General features: G+C 37.4%; 1 protein-coding gene across 1 annotated transcript in view; it reads right to left on the reverse strand.

The window, feature by feature from the left end:
- Nucleotides 1–8,996: 8,996 nt before the first annotated feature.
- brinp1 (bone morphogenetic protein/retinoic acid inducible neural-specific 1) overlaps nt 8,997–26,344 on the reverse strand; it is a 116,402-nt gene continuing 99,054 nt past the window's right edge. Inside the window, exons 6-8 of the mRNA XM_085413997.1 lie at nt 24,313–24,549; nt 20,393–20,615; nt 8,997–13,593 (exon numbers count right to left, since the gene is read on the reverse strand). Of these exons, the coding sequence (XP_085270123.1) occupies nt 12,453–13,593; nt 20,393–20,615; nt 24,313–24,549 (1,601 nt within the window). The 3' untranslated portion in view covers nt 8,997–12,452. The remainder of the gene's footprint in view (nt 13,594–20,392; nt 20,616–24,312; nt 24,550–26,344) is intronic.

Consider the following 26,344-nt stretch of genomic DNA (forward strand, 5'->3'; position numbering starts at 1 on the left):
TCCATAATTCTTCTTCTACACCACTGCAATCGGGAAATATAAAATATTTAGGTATTAATGTTTCTCCCAAGCTTGCAGATCTAACTAAATTAAACCATATCCCATTTTTAAAGAAAGTAGAAGGTGATCTGGCTAGATGGAAATCTCTACCCATACCCATGGGAAGGGTCGCCACTATAAAAATGATGGTCTTTTTTTTTTTTTTTTTGCCTGTCCCGTTTGGCTCTTTTGCCATCAGAATTGTTGTCTAAAGGCAAAGAAAGATGCCCAACGGATTTACTTTACCAAATTGACCATCCCAGCCTTGCCGTAATGGTCCATTTGATTCACCTTTTATTGTTTATTTTATTTTCACTTACTGAATACGGGACAGACTTGACTGGAGGAAAGAAGGGGAGAAAGAAAGAGGGGAAGAAAAATGATGGTCTTACCAAAAATAAATTATTTATTCTCAATGATCCCAACTAAACCGCCACAAGATTGGTTCAGATCTCTAGATTCATATATGTCCAAATTCCTTTGGAAAAATAAACCCCCACGTATAAGCTTAAAAACAAGGATAAAGGAGGATTAGAACTACCTAACTTTCAGCACTACTTCTTAGCCAACAGGCTTCAGTTTATCTCAGGATGGCTAAAACGTACCTTCTTAGATGAGCCCTGGCTAGATGTAGAACAAGCACTTTGCAATAATCTAGAGATTTCAGACCTACCATTTATCAGCTCAAACATCCAACGACATGAACGCTTCAGAAGCATCAGCATCAGCTCTTCTCTGACAGCATGATGGGAGTTTCTAAAATTGACGGAGTCTTCATTAATCCCATGCAAACGTACACCTATCTGGAATAACCCTGACATATTACAAAACAATAATATGATAAACTTTCCAGATTGGAGTGGTAAAGGAGTCAAATACTTAGAACATATATTAGAAGGAACAGAATTTATTTCATTTGACAGACTAGTTACACAATATGGGATCAACAAGAAAAGATTTTTAGAATATCAACAAATTAAATCCATAGTAAAAAAGAAATTTAAACCCGGTCAAGTTGAACTACAGACACCACCAAGTGTGGTACAATTTCTTATTCTTAAAACCCCCCAAATTGCTTTCCAAAATATACAGAATGCTTTCTAAACAGATGAATCAATATCACTTCCTATTGCAAAATGGGAAGCGGATTTATCAGTTAACGTAGACCAAAACTTCTGGTCTCGGATATGCTTAAAAACCTTTAACTTAATTAGAAATCCCAATCTTCAATTAATTCAATACAAAATACTGGGACAGGCAGCAACAACAACAACAACAACAACAACAACAACAACAACAACAACAACAACAACAACAACAAAAGAAAAAACAGTGGATAAAGTGCACTAATAACTACTTGTGGGCAAATATAAAAAAAATGGAATTTGGCACGTGGGGGAACCCATGGTTTTAGTTGTGCAGTTTGAGAAAAAGAATCAGTTAGAAATAAGTCACATATAGATTTGTGACTTGTCACATATAAAATATTTTTCTTTGTGTTGTGATAAACCTATTCTTTATTATTTAATAAGCTTAAATTCAAATTATTGGTGTCTATTACCCTTGATATAACTGTACATTGAAAGTGGGAGGTTAAATAAATCAGTAAGCTCAAAAAATCACCTGACATAGGGTGTGTAGGGTGGCATACGGGAATGTTTAAGTCACCAAGAATAAGAACTCTGACTTAAGAATAAGAATTGCTGCATTTTGGGGGGTCTATAAACAAAAATACAAAACAAACGAACAATACTTGACCTGCCAGCCCATTGTTCCTTCATTATGCAAATGTTCTATTTATAAGGTTGGGGAAACCTGCAGTCAGCTGAGACTGAGTCATTGGATGAGTGACGAAACATTTTTCCCACTACAGGGCTCTAGAGTGCGACCAATTTGGTCGCAAATGCGACCAAATTTTTCAGTGGTGCGACTAAAAATAAATATTTGGTCGCACAGGTGCGACCAACTGTTCCGGTAACAAAAAAAAAATCTCTGTAACTCTCCGTGTGGTCAACAACAGACACACATTATGCCCCTATCGTGGACTAAACCAATCAGAGATAGTCAGGGGCGGGACCTCTCTGATTGGCCGTGGTCCAGTTGAAAGTGCAGGTGGAAGAGAGAGGTGAGTAGCTTGAATAAAGCGATATCAATTCATTAACGGATTCCACACAAAGACCTAAACACGGAGCGGACCCAACACATCAGAATCAGCTTCGTCTTTCTCGGCTTTCTCACCCGACGGCCTGAACACGGACACGCTGTCGGAGCTTAGCGATTCTTCGGGTCCGCGCTGTGTTTACGTCTTTTTGCGCTGATTCTGAGCTGCAGGTTTTGCCTCTCTCCAACCAAAATTCACCGAGCCTGCAGCAAAAGAAGCAGCAAACTGCGCTTCACATTTGATCAATGTCGTCATGAATTCCCTCTGACTTTTGCTGTTTTGCTTCCACCACGATAAAAATCACACTTCCTGCACAGCTCTCTCTCTCTCTCTGTACTTCAGGAACAGTTTCCCGTCTCAAATCTGTTTTCTGCATTATTCATTCGCTTATTACCCACCAGTCTAGCGTTGTTTACAGCGCTTTTTCTTTTTTCACTTAAATGACCTCGGACAAGAAAGCCTAATTTCTGCTGTTCAATACTGAAGAAATTTAAATTTCTTAAAATTATGCAAAATTGCAGAATATTTTTAAGGTTATCTGCTATAAAAAGCCAGACCAGGAAAATCTCCTTCATGTTTTCCTGTGTTTTATTCTCAGTTACTTTCACACAAAGGCATCTGCTGTGATTTTCACAATTCTGATGAAGTCTCATGTGTATCAGTACTGATAAATGATCAGAATTATAATATTTCTGACTGTCTGAGGCTAAATTGAATCAAATCAGGACTTTGAGAACCGGAATTGAATGGATTATAGAAATCAGTGATGATACTCAGCCCTAGTGAGCAGCCTAGGCCTGAGAGAAGTGGATGTACTGTAGCTGTGGGTAATAAGAAAAGATGAAAAGAACTATTGATAACTTTTTTGTTAAGTTAAGGCCTGATCTGTCTGAAATTCATAGCCAGTGCTCTGACACGGTGCCATCAATATTTGAATGCTGAAAAAGCACAGTGTATCCAGAAAACACATTATATGCTGCAGTAAATGCACTGCCCAAGTGTCCCCTCTCCCCACGGCCTTTCAGCAGCAGACAGCAGCAAACAGGTCGTCAGAGGAGGCCAAGATGATGATTAAGTTTTTAACATTTTCTACAATATTGACAAAGCACTTTAAGCACAAGTTTGTTAGTTAATAATTTAGAAATTAATATTGTCTGTATGGACTTCCCCCCCCAAAGAAAGTGCACATGTAAAACTGCGGTGTTAAGCGATGCGGTTGAAAAATTTGAGTGAGCCTAACTTTTGTGCCGGTACGCCTAAATTTTTAAAGTTAGGCGTACCGGTGCGCCCATGTCAAAAAGTTAGTCTAGAGCCCTGCACTGAAAACGCTACGTCATGATGAATGGAATCAACTTTTGGGGATTTACTTACCTGGATGATTGAGCATGCATCAAAACGAAAGGAACAATGCCAATAATCACAATGTTAAGAATTTTAAGTGCAGTAAAAATACCTAAGGAAACAAAAGGACACTTAAACCATTCCTTATTAAGAAAAAATGATAACTCCCCACCTTCAGCAGGCTTGAGAAAGATGGAGATCAATAAATTGTGCAGAGGAAGCAGCTAGATCTTGAACTTAGAAGGGCAATTCTTTTTTGTGGAATTCAGAGCAACCAGAGGAGGAGCACAACAACAACTGATGTGACTTAATTTAAAAATATTTGAATAAAGAGTTCATGGGGTTAAAGGTAGCTGATGCTTGTCATAAAGGTAAATGCCTATAATATCTTGCTATCGTGATTATAGCTTTTGTATGTATGTCTGTATCTACCCCTATCTCCTCCTAAGCAGATGGGTCAATCTGAACAAACCTTTGCACAAACATCATAACACAAACAGCAATAATTAAAATCTATAATTTAAAAAAAAGATTTGTTTTAACTTATTCTTTTGATTTTCAGATTTATTTCATCAAGATATTTTAACCATCCCACTGTAAATTTGAGGGTCTCTGCTTGCATTTCTTTCATGTGTCACATTCAACATATACTGGCTGTACTTAATGGTTACCAAAATGTGTGTCTGCGACAGAACTGCACCGCTTAATTTTGTGTCAAATTGTATTTTTATTTGAAATATTTGGTCGATGCTAATCATTATTATAATATACAGAGGATGACTAAACACTATTGAGAGGCTAATAGATGGGACCATGTACTGTAAAATCTTGAACACAAACCACTTTCCCTCACCCAAAACACTGAAGGTGGGTCACGGATGGGTTTTCCAATATGACATTGACCTAAACCATATTGCCAAACCAACCAAAGAGTGGCTAAAGAGGAAGCACATTCAGGTCATGGAGTAGCCTAGCCAGTCTCCAGACCTCAGCACTACAGAAAAAGTGTGGAGAGTTGCTAAGCGACAGGCAAGAAACCTAAAGTATCTGGAGAGTTTCTGTAAAGAAGAGTTCCCTCCTGAGATTTGTGTAAACCTGGTGGCCAACTATAAGAAATGTCTTACTGTTGTGCTTGTCAGCAAGAGTTTGTCCATCAAGTATTAAGCCATGTTTTACTGGGGGATGAAATATTTATTTCACCCACTGACATGCAAAATAATTTATAACTTTTATATAATGTGTTAATAACGATCTCCCAGCTGTCTGCGTTTCAAATGAAAATTAATTACTATGAAGGCAGCAGCTTGAGGTTAAATGATCAGCCTGCAGGTAAATTTAGATCGACAGACAAGATGTGAATCCAGCAGGGTAGAATGTGTATTAAAACCAGAGACTTACATTTCCATGTATACATTCCATTTCCATTGCCTTTTGTATTTTCATTCCATGTAAACATATCATTATTACATGTATATATCATTCTGTTGTAAGGTGCCTAGCAGCAATATTTTTCACTTTGTGAGTTTATATAGTGGTATAATGGAGAATAACTAGATAAACTAACCATACATGTCTATGCCATGATTGAGCAAAGTAACCAAGGTATTTCTAATGATCAAGTGACCAGTGATGAGAGTTGTAGCATGAGGTAAGCATGGTTTAATGAACTTGGACCTGGTCAGCTTTGTGAGGAATTCAAGCGGGGTGACTCCCAACACTAGGGTCAACCCCAGAGACAGTTAACTTCAGGGTTGGTCATTGGCTGGAGTTACCATTGGGTCAAATAGACATTTTAATCTTGCTTAGCACCTCGACCCTTTTGACCAGTGAGACAGATCGCAGTGGTGGAATATATAATTTTTTTACTCATTCCTTCTCCTGTCTGGATGATGTCCATGGTTCTGAAGCACTAGGTGTGAAACGGTTCTAGGCATTAGGATTAGGAGCCTGCAGCCACGGTCTTCCTCATGGATTGATGTGACCATCAATGACTCAGATTATGTGTTTAGTGAAGGACCAGTCCATGGATGTGTGGTGATGGATTGTAAAATGCTTCTACAGAAAAGAAAGAGTCAGCAATAGTTCATCCTCTAGGATTTGGCAGAGGATGGAGATCCAATGGTTTTCTCTGTCAAACAAAGGCATCCAGAACAGCCAGGAGGAGAGTTGAGCATTGGTACCAGCAGACTCTGCATGGCCTATGAGGCAAAATCTCTCTTTGTTTACAGAGTAGTCAACAACCAGAAATAGAACCACACAGTGGTTAACCACTAACAAAGAGAGTGTGTTTAAAAGTTAACTAACTGAAATGTTAGTTTTAGTATTAGTTTAAAAACTATTTTATTTCAAACTTCAAAACAATGAAAGGTAAGTAGAATTAATTGGACAGCGGCCCAGTAGCATGACATGACTGCCCACATGTGGCATGATTAAGGGATCCAAATAAAATGTTGCTAAAACACTGGTTGCAGTCTCCTCAATGGATATTTCAGGTTTCAAACCAAACTAACGGGTGTCTTCACTGCATTTTTTTTTGCCCACACTTCCCTCTGGTCTGCATTCGCAAGGAATACTGATGCAAAGGAGGTGCCAGTGAGGAAGTGCTCCAGGTGTAGTGATGGTGGATAGAGAGGCCAAATGTTTACTTCACACCAAATAGCAAAACTACCTATTGAGGTGATATCCTGGCCTGCACAGATACATATATAAACATTTCCTGTAGGTGCCCTAGAGGCAGCCAGATCCTCTGACAGAATGAGGGGCATCAGTGCATCATGGTCCATTTCCTGGTACCATTATTACCAGTACTGGGTAGCACTTCTCGCGTATTCAAAAGAGGTGTGAATGGTTGGTCTCAGTAGACACAAGATACTTTTACATTATTATACATTAAATCTGTACACCAATATGTGATATGGGAAATACAACCTGCATTTCTGTGTCACTTTTGAAGTGGGTGATTTGATTAGTTATTACTGAAGCATATCACAGCTCCATTTACATGCAATGCATTCCTTCAGTTAATACTGTTGTTAGTTTTGGAATTATTCTCAAATGGTACATGGCAATCTTACGTGCATGCAAATACTAATATTCAAGAGAAAGGTTTAAAAATTGGAGTTTATCATTTTGACTGCCGTTAACCCTGTTTTAGGAAAATGAGACTGAGCAGAAGAAGGCAGAACAGAAATACTCATCAAAAGAAACATTCAGGTACTGGAGTTGGCCATTGTGGGTGTTGAGGAGATGGGGGACCAGCACCCTTCTCCTGAATCAATTTCTCTTAGGCAACAGGAGCTAGTGCGCTTGGCACCCTCTCTGCAGTTGTCTTTAATTTTCTTCTTAGAAAAGCCTTGCCCAGCATCTCAAGAAAAAGGGTTTCCTCTTTTGCTTTTTCTGAAATACAGGATCCCAAAGAGATGTCTGTAGTTGCAAACCCAACACTTCTTAGGACTGAGTGTGGCTTAAATAAGATACAAGGGCTCCCTGGAGAAAGGACAATAATTACTGACTTCAATCAATTAAGGGTCTGTGACCTTTTAATAATTTGGCAGAAAGCATCGGCTGTCTGAGGTGGCCCAATTCCTCAGCAGTGTCAATATTACACTCAGTGTGGGATCTCACCAACAATGACATAAAGGTCATACACCCTGCTGTGCTCCAACAACTGAGCATCGTATAGATGAGACATCAGGCACATATCAGGCCACTTATTTTTCCTGGTCCAACATACAAATACAAGCACATGAAAATGAAAATTATGTGCAACCTGGAGTTGGAAAATTAAGCAACCAAAATAACTTCAGTAACTACATCCATAACATTAAGGCTGCCTCTCCACAGTATTCAAATATTACAGTTAGAATCACAGTGTAGTCTTTTGTGACTTATTTAGACTGCTTTCTTAGAACTTATATATTCCTCGTTCAATGAGGTATAACCCAGAGAGACAGGAGGAAAGTGACTTAACCAAAATTACCTGGATATGTTTTTTTTATGTTGACTTATTTATTTATGTATTTTTAATAAAGTAGCCTGGAATTTTCTGCGTGGCTTGAGTGCAAAGCTCTTTGGTGTGTGTCCTGTAACTGTTAGAACAGCTGCCTCACTTACATTGTATTTGAATCAAATTATCTTAAAAGCTTTCCTTCAGTTTCATTTTGTAAAACCTATCCTTTTAGTTCAAATCACTGACTAAGATGGCAGAACAATTTCTATAAAGGAACAACCTGTGGTGAATTAAACAAAATATACTGTTTTGTTTAAAAACATGTCGTCCTTCCATACCTACTGAAATCTTGCAACGCAGAAATTAAAAAAAAAACCCAAAAAAAAGACGATTATGTGGATAGCAACTTTTAGAGTGCTTGTGTTAATTCGTTTTAAGATAATGACGATAGCTATAGGAAATTTTAAATAAAAATAGCTAGTCACACATTTTTTTGTGATTTCACATCCGTTTTTATCTTTGCAGAATTTCTAACTCTCAGCAGGAAAGTTTTTCCTGACTGTAACTCTGTCCATCAAAAATTATTTTATTCCGTTGGGTCTTCCATTCCAGAGTGAGATAAGTGACTAGGTGGGTAATTAAAAATGTCCAACTTTGAGGCAGCTACTCATTCATTGTCTGAGAGTGTGCAAAACTAGCTGTTGGTGGTGAAGATAAGACAGAGATTACAAAGCTGGAAAGCAAATGAGGCCTTTTAGGCAGTTTTCTTTTCTATGTCTTTTCCTCTTGTGTGTGTAGGAAATGATATAGCTATAGAGGAGTTTTAAATATCTCAAAAAGCTGCATTCAAATATCATGTTCCATTTGATCTCTGATTTCGCTTTTACCTTTCACATCTGCCTTTCTTTCAAGATTATCACAGAATTTTTATTGTACTACAAAATTCTTAAAGTACTTTTAAAAGATCAAAGAAAACTAAATGAATATATACAAAATACAATGCTATTCCCTTAAAAGTTTTTTTTCTTTTGAAATAAAAAGTGAGACTGCATCTTCTATGCTTTTGTGTGGTCTCACAGAGGCCTTTAACAAATCAAACCCAAAACATTTTCTACCAACTTTGTGTTACAAACACTTTTAGCCACAGAATGCTTTTACAAAAACGTACAATTATTAAGTGGTTCAGCAGATGAACACACCAGTTTGATTTGTATGATAAGAGAAAAAAAACACTGAGGTCAAGCAACAAGCAAACAAAAAAAATAAAAATGTAGCCAAACAAATAACTTATTATCCAGCCATTCATTTACCATTGCAACTATGGCAAAACTAGGTTACTTTAAAGATGTGCAAAAAACTTCATATAGGGAATTTGTACAAACAAGCATTGCTCTTCTTATTAAATATAGCATTTTAATGAGAAATAGATTATTATATGAAACATTCATTTAAAATAAGCTGATAATGATCCCAAAAGAATAGCAAAATAAGTACATAGGCAAGGTATTAGGTGTAAAAATCATTATCAGACATATCCATGGATACATATACAATAAGCAACACTGTGGTAGCATAATGCCATACAAGAAAATGTGCTTGTTTTATGGATCTTGCAAGTGGTTCAAAACTAAATTTTAATATACACTTTGACAATATAAAAACAGTCATAAATGGTCATGATTCTAATTAGATACATAAGACATGAGTGCCCTGTACTTTGTGCTAATGTACTCAAATGGAGGGCCTTTTTGAAGTAGTCTTTGTATTCCCTTTCAATACTGTTATATTTTATAATATTGTTACTGTAGCAGAGCAATGTTACTGTAACAGTGTTCATATTTACAGATATATTGTACAGCAGGAGACAATAAATATCCACCATTACTTTGAGTCATCTGTTGTCTCTGTCTGGTGGTCAGCTTCCCCACATGCGCACACCTGACGGCGTAGCTGCCAGGAGGACAATAAAAGAGTATATTTCAACATGTATGGTCTTAAATTCTGAAAGTAATTCAGTGTCATTCTTCTGTTTAATATCTCAAAGTTTTACTCCAGGTCTAAACATGTTAAAGGGATCAATAACAGGCACTTAATAATAATAATAATAATAATAATAATAATAATAATAATAATAATAATAATAATAATAATAATAATAATAATAATGATGATGAAATGGAGACAATTCATTTGGATAGTCCAATAATGATGCTAAACAATCAAGAAATGTGTATATATAGGGCCATTTTAGGGCATCACCTTGTCAGCCTCAGCTCTGTTTGATATTTGCCTAAAGTTTTCCACATGCATGAAAATATGCCAATGATGATATTCTCCTGACATCACTGACAATCATAAATGGATGCCTAGTCCATTGTTGCTATGTATGGGCATCTGGAATTATATGACTTAACTTCTTTTATACAGAAACTGAAAAAGTTAGATAAACCTTGGAGAACAGTAGACTGAATTATGGGATTCTGGTAAATTCTGATCATATGTGATTCTACTTGAGTTTGCTCTGAACACACCATTACCATGTGAACATGAACTAACTGTCCTAGTGCTACAACACGCAAATTGTTTTTATGACACAGCCTCGATTAATTCACCAAAACAGAGCAAAGGCTGACAAGCTGTGCTGTTGTTATCCAAACTTATACAAATCAACCTATTCCGCTATTAACAATTATATCTCCTGAATGTCATTTTAGTTTGTAATAATGCTTTATAGTCAGTTGTGATTTAAAAAAACTAAAAAAAAGCACCTCCCAGGCAATAAACATGCTTCACAAGACTGGCAACATAATAAGAAAACATACGAGTAATCTTTGTAAAACAAAGTTAGATGAGATACTGATGCTATTCAAGTTGGAATTCTGACGCAGTGAAATCTGAAGCTGAGTGAGTGTAATGACATGTTAGTCCAGGGCTTGGTTTAGGAATTACACCTTCATTGTCATTGTCACCCAGATGAAAATCATAACTCATTACCACTGTCTACACTTACGACTGACCCCATAGACTAGTGTCATTACAATGTAAGAACCAAGTTAGGTTAAAGGAACATATAATTGAACTAAAGTACTAATACTGTTAAACTATCTACATCAAGAGACTAGCACATAAAAAAAATAATATTAATGTTGGCGGAACACTTGGAAAAATATGGATTTTTGACAGCTTTCTGTTTTTGTTTTGTTTTACAGAGTTTGGCTTAGATGACAGCAACTACTCAATGTCCCCCCCCCCCCCCCCCTTTTTTTTTTTTTTTTTTTTTAAAGTTTGAACTCCCGAAAATGGCCAGACCAACTTGGTTGTACAACATCTTTGTTAACAAACATCCAAGCAAAGGACTAGACCTACAAAAAGTTAACAGTAGTAGAAATATTTCATCATTGGATTACCCAAATAAAGTTTGACCATTAATACATAGGTAGTGTTTTATATTTCATTTGGATGATGAGAGTTGTTGATGCTTCCAGGAACATGCAAAAAATGTCATTGATTTCATATCGCAAAAGGAAAACAGACATTTATACACATGGCCATCAAAAGCGTACAGATTAAACACTGCCAAAAGGGTATTTTATACTTTAGTATTCAACCATTTCTTCATATTTTTCTTTTCTTTTTTTTTCCCCTGTGTAACAACATGAAAAATCAATGGCTTTACAAGACATTCCTATTCAATATAATATACACTCTCCTCTGTCAACTTCCCTTTTGCTGTGCTCTTATCTGAAATCAGCTGAGGGACTAAAACAAAAACATATAACTTGAACATTTTTTCCATGTGTTATGAAGTGAATAAAGGTTATGAACTTACTTTACTTTATGTCTACCTCAGGGAAGTGTATGGCTTTAAATTGTCTTGCAAACGTGCCTGAATGATGAATGCTTACATTTTGCTCTTGGTGCTAAAAAGCTCCACAAATCAGCAGTCACAACATGTACATTTTGCAAAGCTGTACAAAATAGCATTGATTGTTAAATCTTCAGACCACAATATTGCACTCACGCACCAGGAGGTACTGCCTTGTGGAAAACACAGCTTGAATTTCAAACACGGGAAGAAGCGCTCCAAATGCAAGAATTAGCAAAGACTGGAGTCAATCTCAAATGACACATTCAATTAACAAACAGCAATAAGCATCAAGCCAAATAATAATAATAATAATAATAATAATAATAATAAAAAGGATATACACAAGCGCACGCTCTCGCATACACACACATTCAACCACATATGTATATATAAACAGCTGGCTTTTGTTTTGACATGACTATCCATTACTGCCCTGCTGTGTGCCTTATGTGTCAGAACAATGACAGAGTGCCTCATAACTCACAAAGAGCAATGCAGATTCACCGTGGGTCTGAAATGTAATAAAGTCTATCAGTAATGTGTTGACTACTTACTCACTAGGGATACTTAATCCTTACAATGTATAAACATTTTGAATATTAAACTGTCGATTAGCTCATTAGCTAGAATGAAGTGATATCTGGTCTGCCCTTGTGTTATTATTATTTCTTTTAAAAATGTTTTTTTTCCTTTTTTTTCAATAAAGAATGGCAGTTTCAGATATAACCTTTGATCCCTCAGAGTAAAATCAAGGCCTCTTTTTTACCAGTACATAAATTTCATGTTTTTTGTTTTGTTTTGTTGTTTTTTTCTGTCTCTTTCTCATTTTAAGTTCTTTTAGGGATTTACAGACATGCTGGGACAAATATGATACAGTCCATATAGTTGTTTCAGTATTCTTCTTTATACGCCAGAAAAGCTTTGCATCACTGCCTTTTCCTTTTTCTCTTTAAGAATTATGCTTACAAAGTTAATATTACATCAAAAGGCAGAAAAGGTCAAAAAATGAAAAAGAGAAAAAAAGTAAGAGTAATATACCCCCATAGTTCATTTGTCGGGTGTTTCTGTTAAACTTGCTGTCCTTATGTGAATGTTCAACAGAGTTTAGCAGTCAGGTGATCAGACTGTTTTAATATCTCTGTGCTGTACATGTCCAATGCATGATTCACTCGAATCATCTCGCTGTTGTTGAGCTTGAGCCTATGCTTTAGCATACAAGAGAAGAGGTCCAGCTGGGGTTTGCCAGGTGCAGAGGGAGGCGCTAGACGGTTTATCCGATCCCTAATGTCCAATAAGAGGAGCATAACAGATGAGGAGGAGTAAAACTGTGTACCTTGTGTGTATGACTGGTTAACCTGCTGCACAGCACTACGAAGCAAGTCTGCATTAAAGCGCAGGCTGTAACCAAAAACTTGGATATCGGAGATTTTTATGTAGATCTGGCGCTTGTTCGGGTCTGCGAGGTCCACCGGGCCCTGTCCTGTATCATTGCGGAGGCCAGATGGGACCTTGGCACGACTACGCAAATAAATGTGCACCGTCTCAAAGAAGGTCTTCCACCGGTTACCCAATACAAGAGTCCAGTTGAAGCACTGGGAGTTCTGCAGCCGTACCTTTTCCCAGCGTGGGTAACCATGCTCACCAAAGGGCATGCTCCAGCCTTCAGAGTGGCTACCACTAAATGGGTTCACATAAACAAAGAACATGGGGTCAATGCTGCTGTTTCGCATCTGGCAGATCTTCATTGATAAACCAATTATCATGTGGAGGTAGTCCATCCTGTTTTTGTTACTTTTGAGAGTCAGGGACATGCGCTTACGCCAGCGTGGGTCAAAGAATGTCTCTAGTCGGATCTCATTACTAATGAAAGTAGTATGAATGTACAAACGTGAATCCATTTTCTGTAACAGGTATTTGAGTTCCAAGTCCTGAAAGTCCAGATCAGTTTCAAAGCTGATGAACTGCTCGCTACGTTCTGAGTCCACATTCTGAGGTTCACAGCGACCACGATACAACTTGTAGCCCTTGTTGCATGAGCCACATTGTGAGATGTTTGCCAGGCTGCACATGGCACAGCTGTTGTTTCCACCTATGACACATGGTATGGGTCGCTGGCACAGTGTGACACCTGTGTGGCACACACACGTCCGTTGGCTCTCCAGGAAGGTCCCCCAAAACCCATTCTCATTGCAGTACAGGAAAGACTGAACCCTGTTGAGCCACTGCATCACAGATCTAAAGAGGCAAAAGACAGAAAAAAAGCATAAGAGCATTAGCAGTGATCAGGAAATTTTAATCTCAATCTAGTGTGACAAGAACAGCGAAAAGAACGCACACCAGTAAATGCCTATAAAGTTAAAATGTATACATGTTAAATTCTCATCAGGAAAAGAAAGTATATTTTCTCTCCAACAAAAGGCCAGCATATTAAAGAGAACCCTGAGGAGTTGATGGAGTGAATGAGGCATGTGTGAGGCATAATTTCACCCTGGTAACTTGGGTTTGTCTTCCTCGGTAGGACTATTACTATTTTCACTTAATTTTGTATTACTGTTTGACTTCTACATTACATTTTCACTTGCTGTGATTAACTAAATGTACTTTTTTGGGTTGTGAAAAAGATCATTGCTAGAGTTAAAACAGATACATCCATAATATTAATTCCAATTGATCTGATATAAGACTAGAAAATGTGTTTGCTTTGCAGCATAATTTACAGTGCCTTGGGGTTGGATAGGGACATAATTTTTAGTAGATAGGGCCGGTTATTTCCCTTTGGTGGAAAGCATTGCTTGATATTCCTGTCTTGTCTTTGCCCCCATCAGACATCCTTCCTTGTCATCCTGACAGTACTGGAACTTCTTTTCTGACTGTAGAAGATGAAATCTGAATTTTGATTTCAGAAAGTATTGCTGGTCAAGGTTAGTTTGACAAGTAAATTATTTTAAGTACTGACAATGATATATGACATTGCCACAAGTGATACCATAACAAGAAAAGATCAACCAAAGAGAACAATGGAAGCACATACTTTGATTTCTCTATGATGAGCTCCAAACTGAGATATGGATTGATTGATAGACAGACAGACAGACAGACTTTATGGCAATCCCTCATCAACATACAATGACACATAACATTTCTTTCCTGAAGAATGCTGTAGAGGCATGAACACAAAAGTAGGTGAATGGGTTAGACAAAGGTGAAAAGGAATAACAATATCCGGTCAAAATGGCAGAGTAAAATAAAGAATACCAGATATAACAAAGAATACTTCTGACTAGAGTCAGAAAACAAACCCAACAAAGACCATGCAGGTGGAAAACCCAGGATCTTCTTCAAAGCAGTGAATAAGCTTACTTGTCGTTGCAATTCATACAGCATACTACTTCCTTGATGATGTTTGGCTGAATTTTTTAAGCTCTCTTACTCACAAAATATTCTGCATGGTGCAAAAGGTTAGCTGAATCTGTGTTATTTTGATACGAATGCCTTTGTTTTCCTAAAATACTATACCTGTGTCAAAAATCTGTATAAACTCTACATTTGTATATCGGAAAAAGTCTTTAGTAACTCTTCATTTCTTCACATTTTGCTTCCAAGAAAGCAGTCTTGAGCAACAGTTCCCCAGGCTTCCTGAAGGTCTTTCAAAGGTTTATCTGTAGACATTGCCTACTTTTTCGATCAATTTAGTACTTGGACCTTTATTTTATGTACCAATTTCAGAGAAATATTTCACTTTGTAACTGTCTACAGGAGATGAACAGCAGCTATAAGCCATGTCCCTAAGAAATAGGAAAAAATCCAGCAAAGACACAGGACCTGAGAGATGCATCTGGCCCTTCAGCTGATCCAGCTACTGGTCGCTGAAGCCTCATCAGAAATGGCCTCAGTGGAAGGGTGGCTGTCAAGAAGCCATTCTTCAGGAGGGAAACAGGGAGAAAAGGCTGAGGCATGCCAAATTACACAAGATTGGTGGCAACAGGTCTGATAGAGTAATAAATCAAAATTTAAAATTTTGATTCAAAGTGGAAATATGTAGAATGGTGGGTGTCTACAGCCATATGTAAAACACAGTGAAGGCTATGTCATGGTTTGCACCTCCAGGCAGCTGTTGTGATCTGGTGCTATATAAATAAAATTCAATTGAATCAAACTGAATGGCTTGGGGCTGCATTTCAGTCAGTGGTGTTGGGAATCTTGTCAAAAATTCCCCAACACCACAGAACACAAAAAAGCACCATCAGATTTTAATTCACCATTTAATACCATCTGAAAACATCTGACTGGCAACAGCTTCATTTTTCAGCGTGACATTGATCCCAAACATACTGCTCATGCAGTAAAAGCATACCTGGATAGATAAACACACAATAGAACAGTCAAGGATTGGCCTCTCCAGAGCCGGACCTCAGAATTAGCAGTGTGGGAACAGCTTGACAGAAAATGGAACAAAAGGTAGCTGACATTTAAAGAAGAGCCTTGGAATTTCCTTCAGGAAGCCTGGAGGACTATTTTTCAAAACTGCTTAAACATTAGAAAACTTGCCTAGTTCAGCTTGTGTTAAAAAAACCTGTACAACAATACAAACTCTATTTTGCCTTGTTTACGGTATTTTTCATGTATACATATTTCAATAAATTGTTCCAGGTGTTTCTTGTTTTCCAACCAAAATATAAACAAATGAGCGTTGGGTCAAAACTTTAGTACAGTATTGTATACTGTATAAACTCGTCATGTCAAATAAAAATCCTATCAGATATTCAGAATACCTGTAAGTATATGTTATTAGGAAAACAGATGTGTTCATTTTCCTGTCTTTGTATGTATAAATGTGTTTATTGTTTGGGTTTATGTAGCAAGCACTAGTAAAGGGACAACGCAGGTTAAAATGTATTAAATTGTTTGGTAAGTTAATATTAACAAGTTTTTATTATCGTTACTTGGACTCAGAAACAAGTATACCTTCATCCTTTCAGACTGATTATCACCAGCTATAGATAAATATTCCCCTCTCCTTTAAGTTATATATGTATGTGTAATGTTTGCATTTCTGCACTATGAATGTTTGCATGATCCCAAATTAGATTACAGATTTTACTTCACCTTTTCACATCTAATCTCCTTTTCTCTCACTCCACCATATTGCAAAAAACACGCAGCCACAGCCTTCTCATAAATTACCGATCTAATATCATCTTTGTATTACATATTGGTATTTGCAGCTAAGATCCTGATATTAGATTTGTCTTATTAGCATTAACAAATCTAATGGAATGATTTCCCTTTCTCCCTTTCTAATCTTTGTTTCACTGAGATACTTGTAATTTAATAGCATTAACTCTGCTGTCACATTGCTGTATTTCTTCTTCCCAACAACAGGTAGCACCTCATAATGCTCAATATTAAAAAGTAGTTTATGAAACTTTTGTCAGTAGCGTGTCATTTATTTTAATTGTTAACAGACAATAAAATGAGAATGAATGTTTAGTCATTTGTGATGTTCGAATTTATGCTTATTTGTTATATTTTATGATACAAATTTACATTATTAATTATATATTATCAGTTATAATCAGTGTTGGGCAAGTTACTTTGAAAAAGTAATTAATTATAGTTACTAGTAACTTCTTCAAAAAAGTAACTGAGTTACAAGATTCTAAAAGTAATTAATTACTTGAAAAGTAACTATTGCGTTACTTTAAGAAAAATGTTTAACCCTCTGGGGTCCAGAGTATAATTGGCCATTTTTAGGTACTTTTGATTTGACCTCTACATTTCACCTTTAAAAACTATTTACTTTGCCTTGTTTGGTATCATTCTTTTCAGCACAACCTCACGTGTCTGAATTTACAGTTATGTTTTCATTTTGACATACTGTATTAACACAATTGATCTAAAATCAGGCAAAAAACATAAAATCCGAGTAGAAAGTTATATTTTTGCTGTAACAACCACAAACATGTTTAATGAATCATATTTTATAACTTTAAATGTAAATATAAATTGTCAATTTTAAAATCCTATGCACAGGTTTTGCAAACAAAGTTGTTTGCAGCCATTTACCTTACCCCTTTTTAATAACCATTCAAACTGTTTACAGAACAATCAGCTGTTCTGCATCAATAAGATGCCACACAAATTATTTGTGCCACTCCAAAAAATAATTTATGTCCACTATAAAGGAGAACATCACAGCCTGATGCCTGCAAGTCTGACAGCAGCAGGTGTATCACTCCTGTTTCTACCTGGAGACAGCAGTCGCCTCATTGTTCTGACACACAACACAAAACTATCCACAACACTACACACTAACTACACAAGACAACACATTAACTACACACTCCAAACACGCTAAACTCACAAATCTCTCACATCTCCAAATTCACTCTCTCTCTTTTTCTGCTGTCTCTCTCTCTCTCTCTCTCTCTCTCTCTCTCTCTCTCTCTCTCTCTCTCTCTCGCCTTCACTCCTGAAACTTCCCCCTCTCCTTAAACAATGTCATGTTGCCATATAATTTTTTGATTGGTCGACATGGTGCATTTTTCCACCAACAGGAACGGGCTGTTTTTTGGTTCATTTGTTTTTTTAATTTTTTGCTCATAAGCAGAGAGTGTCTGCTAGCGCTGTCCATAGACAGTAAAAGTGACGAAACGATTGAGGAAAAAACGCCGCGTATATATTGTTTATCATGACTCTGGTTTTACGTGGCCTCTCAGCACAATTTAAAAACTGGTATATATCACCTTGTTGCTTTGTCATCTTGAAGTGGTCATGTGATTGGCTTACCACGACTACTTTATTCTTCCTCAGTCAAACAGCAGCACTCATGCGATTGTTTTGCCCCCTAGCTCGAGGTGTTGTGCCAAAAAGTAATTGTCTGCCAGAAAGTGATAACTGCCCACGGGAGCGCGCGCAGCTGCTTAAGGCTGTAGCGTCCAGATTACTTACAGCTACTTCTGTGCAACTGATATAAGATGCGGTAAGCTGAAGACAGCTTCAACCGTCTGCTTGTTGAAAAATAGTAACGGACCACGTTTTCTTGTTAGTAACTGTAACCGTGTTGTAATGATAGAAATAGTAATTAGTTAGATTACTTGTTACTGAAAAAAAGTAACGCCATTAGTAACACCGTTATTTGTAACGCCATTATTCCCATCACTGGTTACAGTGTATCAGGTATTGCTTCATAATCCTGAGAAGCGACAGTAACAATTACCTGAAGTATATTTTTTGTCAATTTTATGCATTTCACTGTTATTAAGGCTTCATAATGAAGATTTACATGGCATGACAAAGAACAAAAGTGAAGTCTGAATGCACTAGATAATCTTAAGCCATGCAGGGTTAAAAACCATTTACCATGATCTTTTCCTTAACCTAACCAAACAACTAAACTAAAGAAAAGCAAAAGTGAATCCTGTATATAAAAAAGAAATACAATAGTAGTGGAAAAAGCCGTTCCAGGTTTATTCAGGTTCACAGTCCAGCCACCCGCTCATATGCTTTTAAACAATTGTAAACTTTAACTTAATATCAGCTGAAATAATGTTTATAGGATTTGTTAACCTTTCGCAAACTATTAACGGTTAACCTTAATTTATCAGTTACATATTGATGATGGGTATTATCAAGGTTTACCTTCGTTACGCTGAATCATAGTTTGGTAAGGTTAAAAACATTCTGGGTTAAAAGCAAGCTTGTACAAATACAATTCTTTCTTCAGTAAAATATCTCGGAGGTTGATGAACACTACTCTCAAAGTAGAATAATGCAAAATAGCAAGTGGATCCTTCCCACTAGGGGTCTGATATACAGTATGAACTGGAGAGGGGACAAATGATCTCTCACAAGGGATGTGTGTTGCTGTCATTTCGAATCCCGATGCACCAGTTTTTCATCTCTGGAACCAAGCAATATAGTTTTTTTTCACATCTTCATCAACTCACAGCCTGACTGACATGAAGATGCGTTGGAACACATCTTAAACACACAGGCCTTCAACTTTGCCTCAGTCTCTTCATTGACTATCTGTTATAGTTTGACTGGAAAAAATGGAAGGACTGGAGTCCTTGTTGGTAATATCTTAACGGAAAGGAAAATCTTAATGTTGTACGTATATATGTACTGCAAATGCACACGGTTATAATAAAACCAAATAATTCCTTCATCTGATGCAAAGTTGTCTTACACAAGCAAGCAAATAAACATGCAGCTCTTATTTCCAGTGCCATCAGGCACTCTTGATGCATACTCCATGGACAGGGAAGCGCATACTGCAGCTCTTTGATAACACTTCAGAACAAACCTTTGCCAACTCTCACGCACAAATGTGGGTGTGCTCTTTTTCTGTCAGTGACAGTTGACAGCGGCTCATTTTCAGACCACTTAAATGAATATTTTACGGATTCTGTTTCCATTTATGTGGTGACATCCCCTACACATAACAGTTTTGGGGGTGTTTCATGTGGAAGCCAGGAACTTTGCATATTTTGCATAGTGTTTTCTGATATTTGCTAGAGTGGATGGTTGAAAATTCCTGGCATTTCATGCAGCGCTGACACAATGGCACATCCGCAGCAAGGCTCTTAAGCTGCAACTGCAGTAGGTGGTGACAGATGTGTGCAATGACCTATCAAGAAAACTCCCACAGCTATTTTTTCCCCCCCTTTTAGATTGCAAAGTGAAATACAAGAGTGAGGTAGAGTGTTTTCGGCATGTGCAAGCCTCAGCACTAAGTTGACTTGATGGACAGAAACAACAGAACCATAAGTTAAAATGTATAATGGATGTCATCCTCACTGTGCACGCTTCAAGGAGCACCAAATAAAACAGAACCCATACATCAATCCAAAAGGGAAATTTCCCTGAAAGATGTCACTCCTCTGCAAGATACATTTTAATATCTTCTTTTACTTTTAAAAAAGCAGATATCCCAAAAATGTTAAGACCAGAAACAGCACCTTAGGCTTGTCCGAGTAAATTCATAGCTAATTTTGAACAGAACATTGAATGAAGTTTTTTTTTTACCCACCTCTCCCTAGGCATCTGGTGGTTGGGATTGTGGTGACAGCGGATGCTGAGGCTGAAGAGCTTGCGGGCGGTGCGCTGGATCTTCAGTCGCTGCACCTCCAGGGAGCTCTGAAGAAGCCTGTAGCGGGCCTGCAAATCCCAGTCGCTGCCCCAGAGAAGATGCACACTGCTGATGGGGAGGAAATGAGTGGAGGGCAGCCTCTTCAGAAATGACTTGAACTCATCTAGGTGACAGAGAGGGAACCATTAAAAGAACAAAAGTAAACAAAAAAACAGCTGGAGACAACTGTTGTTGTAATATTTGCAACAAAGTACGTTTTATAAGTTATAGTTTCCAAGTTTATATCTTCAAACGTGAGGTTTGACATGGTTTTTTTCATGTCTGTACTGTGCTTTTTGTACTTCGACTGCTGTGAGTATCTGAAGAGAAATGAGACTCTCAGCGCAGTAAACACCCTCTCACTCTGTGCTCCCCGACACCTTTTCAAGATTGCTGCCTCAACAAATTTGTTCCAACCAGTGGTGATGATTGTCCTTGTGTCCCTCTTTCTGCCTCTAAAAATTCTTGTTTGTCTCCTCCATAGACAACTGCTGTTTTCAACGATAGCTTCAATTTTTGGCAACAATGAGCATGAAGATGCTTGAAAAATACAAATGGACAAAAATACACATGGACAAAGAGGCTTTTATTTGGCGTGCTAATCAACTGAGTCAGTTAATTCAGATTAACTCATTGTTCATCCATCCTTAATACTAAGCTCATTAATTAAACATTTTAATTCCTACAGTTTAAACTGAATACAGTTCAAAAGTAGACGAACAACAAGAGCAATAATTTTGCATTTATAGTGTTTGTTATAAATGCAAAAAGTTTGTTAAAGCTATAAACTTGATGCAATAGTCTACCATGAAAAGTATGACATAAATATTATTGGACACAGTTAAAAACTGTTCCACTCTGTTCGTGAACAACAAATCCCATATTCAAGAGATGCAGTTGTACAGCCGAACCCTCCTGCAGTCCTCCTCAAGACAGTTTAACAGAATTAACCACAGTTGAGAACCCCTTTTCAACCATTGCCGTGAAATGTCAGAATTTCCTCCACCCTCCGCACAGGCATATCAGAGCTCCTTTCCTCTTCTTCTTCAAAGAAGCCAGATTTCTTCTCCTCCCCTGTTTTGAACTTGCCATATCCCTCCACCCAGCTTTCAGAAATGTCAGGTACCTCCCTTTTCCTAGAAAAGCCGGGTGTCTCCAGCACTCAGTATTCAGATATATCTGATTCTCCCACCAAAAACATCGCTTTTATTGAGTCACTCCCAATGCCAGTTTAATAGTTGCCAAGTCCTTTTATACAGGCTTCAAAGCCGTCAAGGACTCCTTCCTTGAAAGTGCTTCCACATAGTCCTTATCTTAAGCCATCCAGCACACCTTATCTAGAGATTAAAGCTCTCACAATGTAACCATACTTCACCCATTGTGCCATTACATTTCACTTTGTTGTTTTGTATCACATGTATTTTTCACCAGATTGTACGGATATCCTATGCCATTTGTATAAAAAAGTGAAAATAAAAAATAAAAATCTGAGACAATCAAAGAAAATCAATTGATGTGGCATTAGATAAACTAAACTATGTAGCAGGAGCTTGTAGATTTTAAAAAATGACCTTAAATTATACTCAGATGTAGCACTTTATGGTACTGTAAAAAAGTATTTCCCCTCGTGTTGATTTTGTAGTTTTAATATATTTGTCACACTTAACTGTTTCAGATCACTGGGTAAGTTTAATTATTATACACAGATAACCCAACTAAATTAAAATGTTTTTAATTCATGATTTTCATTTATCAAAAGGACCTAACAAGCCCTACATAAAAAACAACAAAAAAAAAAATCAAATGTCCCCCTTTCTAGCCAGATTCAGACCTGATTACTACCAGCACGTTGAATCAAAGAGTCCAATATAACCTGTCAGACAAAGTGAAGTAGATTTAAATGTCTCAAGAAGCAACACATCATGCCACAATTTAAAGAAACAGCTGAGAAGCAAAGTCATCAATTTGAAAAGGGCTACAAGTCATTTCTAAGGTTTTTGGACTCAAGCAAACCATGATGACAGCCATTATCCACAAATGAAGAAATGATTCAACAAGAAAGATAAGAAAGAGACTGTGGAAAAATGGCATCCATGGGAGAATTCCAAAGTGAAAACCAGAAGACAAAGGCTCATGTCACATTTGCCAAAAACTCATCTTTAGGATCCCCAAGGGTTTTCGGAAAACATACTTAATTTTGTAAAAATTCATTTTGCATTTACTTGGGTTATCTTTGTGTATGTGAACATTTGTTTTGGATCCCATAGGACAAAGTTTACTTCACACTAAAACTGCACTTTGCAATAACTTGCGTATTGGCTCATTGCCTTCGTTTTATCTTCAGCCACAATAATGTCTGCATAGCCTATTTCATAAGGAACAGGTGTAACTTCGGGAATCACTGTAGCTAAATAAGTAGATAAACCAGTTTGGTCAGTGCTCTCACTCAGTGCTGAGGCAGTATATACCCAGATAAACTACCTACATACTAACCACATACAGGCATTGTTTGATAGCCTGACTGTTGTTTTATATCTGAAAAAAAAAAAAAACTATTGTAAAATCCAAGCATGTATTGCATAATTATGTTTTTCTTGACTAAGTTTAATGAGAGAAATTCACTGAATACATTCAACTACAAATGCAGCTGAGTCTGAGCAATATCAACAAAGCAACAGTCACAGCTAAAATGAGCATAAGCAGAGCAGCTGCAGCTTTTCTCACAGCCAGTAATGTTATACTGCCACAGCTCTGTCTTTTGAAAGGAATGCTAAGCAATAAATGAATCGTGTAGTGTCACATCAGCTCTCTTTTCTATAGTACCTACAGAACATTTCCACAAACCAATGTTGGTGTACCATTTAGTTTAAGCAGCAGAATACTCCAGTGCTGCAAATATTAGCAGGCACTGAATGTGCCCTGTCATTACATTTACACATGCTGAATTATACAGATTGTCTATATCATATGTCAATCTGATGCTTTGAGGTTTTTGAACCTGTTCTCAAGCATTTATTTTTCAAATGTTTAGCAGAGGCCGCACAACTCTTTGTGCTTTGGTCTGAAAAGAAGTTATGTTCTTTTATTTGGCTTCTTCCAGTGTTCTTTCTTTTCAAGTACTTCTTTGAAGATGTACTGCACTCAGTGACCTTCATGACTAACATTAACTTACCCCTATGGTGCATAAATATATTTATCTGTTGCTGGCAGGTTGTATCAAGACACTTTTATTTCGTATTAATAATAGATATACATGGTGCCTTGCCATAAAACAATAAGGCACAATATGTGTTTTTTCTCTGCTGTGTCCAAACTTCTACTGCCGCCTTTGTGCCTGCATTTGCACTCACTTCTACAGACACCTTTACATTGTGTAATTAGCATCTGGTTACGTGATCATTTTGCTATTTACTGTCATTAAAAAAAAGAAGTCACAGTCCCATGTGAGTGTTTTTCTGATCTCCTCCTAAATGCATCGATTTAGTTGAGGATGAAGACTGATCATCAAGATTGCCAAGGCTACTGACCCTTTGCAGCAGCATAATATAAATGTATGCTAGTTTTAAAGGTGCTCGTTATTTTTCATTAATATGGGTTCGGGGGGGGGGGGGGGGGTTGGAAAAAACACAGAGCTGCCTCAGCTCAAATTTTGATAAGCACTTCAGAATTAAAGGGGCGAAATGTATGACAGTTTGTCTCTCATAGAAAATTGTAAAACTGAACAAAACAAAAAAGAAGAAATTTTAAAAAGATTAATTTTTAAATGCATGGACATGAGATCTGATGATTCTTATCATATTTAGAAGGATATTCAAGCTTACCAGAGCTTTCAAAGTCTTTGTAGGAGGCTGCCCATGACTCATACATCCCCAGCAGGGTGTTCTCCATGATCTGGATGTCGGTTATAGGACAGTTGCATTGGGGATACTCCTCGGCACACTGACAGATGCATTGGTTGTTATGGCACACATATTCCCCCTCTCCATTGCACATAATGTAGCTCAGAGCTGACTGGACAAATTTCTCTTGCAGGTATTCTGGGAAAATAACCTGCAGGCCTGAAAAACAGATAAATGTGAAACAGGGTTTTTTTTAAAAAACACAATGGGATAATAAATAAAATACAGAAGAAAATATAATAGAAGAAACCATCTTGAAAAAGACAATATCTAAAAATATGCTGAAAAATACGAGGTAAATGTTGTCTGTCATGCTGCTGTATCTTGAGATGTATACGGCATCTCTCCACAGACCAAGTTACCAGAAAAGAGGGAAAAAGCAATGAATTGACTGACTGCTCTACTAAGATTGCTTTGTGTCATAAGTACTCATTTATTTTTTCTAAAGGATGTGCTCCAGCAATCTTCTCTGTTCAGCTAGAACTGCTTGTTCTATGGTGGGTCGCTCACGATGACAATGTATAAATCCTTGATTTATGCCTGCTCTTGTGTGTCGTATTGGTTCGCATATAGCAGTGAAGCTATCTCCCACAGCATTCGTTTTCTAGCATGCATGCATGTACTTTACTGTGTCTTACCATTCATACTTGCTTGTGGTTTGCATACCCAAACTATGCAGCATTCTGCTAATTATAGAGAAATCTCAATAGCTGAATGCGTGTTCTTCAGCCCAATTTAGAGCTGAAGCTGAACCTCTTCAGCCTTCACTATCACTGACAAGGTATTTATAATTTCTAGACTCCAAGCCAATCCATATCTCACCCTGGGGATCTCACACAACTGAAGCCTGGACAACTAACAGTACAGGCTTTCTCTTCAGTCCAAGCCTGGGGAAAATAAATCCCTAGCTCTACAAGCCACTGGATTGGAAAAGAACTAAATAGATTTTTTTCCTTCTTGTATGAAACAGAATCTTGGCGAGGCCATATTTTCTTAATGGCTTTTACTTGAGCACAAACAGCGCTTCAGCAGAAAATATGCAACCAGGAACCTGAACAAAACATGTTATTGAATGATGAATGATTGCATTATTTTTGCCACACACATATTATTTTCACCTTTCGGTGAAAACTGAAATCCATTTATGCAAAGTCAACATAATGTTGCTAAAATGAAAGGGAAAGTAAGCATATAATTTCATACTGTGCTCATGAATCATTTTCAATGTGTTGTCAGGGTGTCAAACAGTGTCCCTTATTATGTATGCACATGCAGCAATTAATCCTCCTTATTTCTAGCTGCAACATACTCTACAATAAACGTATAACTGTGTGCAATTGAGAAATAGATTAAGGCCTTAATAAGTGGGATCTAAAACATAAGCTGATTTCAGGTAAAAGAATTAAAACTAATGCACGCTGTGTTTAGTTATTTCAATCTGCAGTGTTTTATAATTCATATAAAGGTTGATATTCAGGGATATTTTTGTTTAGATTATGTTACTTTAGATCAAATTTCAGGTTTCTGCAAGTAGTTTTACCTTTTGCAACAATTTAATTACTCGCATATTCTTTGTCCTAGAGTCTGTACTTGTAATATGTACCTATTTAATAATAAGTGCCTTTCTCCTGCACAGCTCATCAGAACCACTGCCTATCAGGGAAGAGGAGAACAGAAGGAAGAAGGGATGGTGGGAGTAAAGAGGATGAATAGATCATGTCTGACCACAAAAGAGCTGGGTTGCACAGGGCTTTTTCTCCATCAGGCCTGTCTGGATCCAATATTCATTTAGCTTGATGTATTCCTGGGCTTGAAACTTTAATGTGATTTGTGGGAAAATCCAGATGGCAAGTTCACGGATCAACGCTGCTCACTGACAGTGCTGGTGCCAGCGGCCGGGTGCACAATAACACCGAGTGCCTCAGCCCTCCCCCCTTCCCTCGTCTGTCTAACC

This window comes from Rhamphochromis longiceps, linkage group LG7 (genome assembly GCF_057381845.1).
Source record: "Rhamphochromis longiceps isolate RC_006_pf linkage group LG7, R_longiceps_female_GT1.1, whole genome shotgun sequence".
Taxonomy (NCBI): domain Eukaryota; kingdom Metazoa; phylum Chordata; class Actinopteri; order Cichliformes; family Cichlidae; genus Rhamphochromis; species Rhamphochromis longiceps.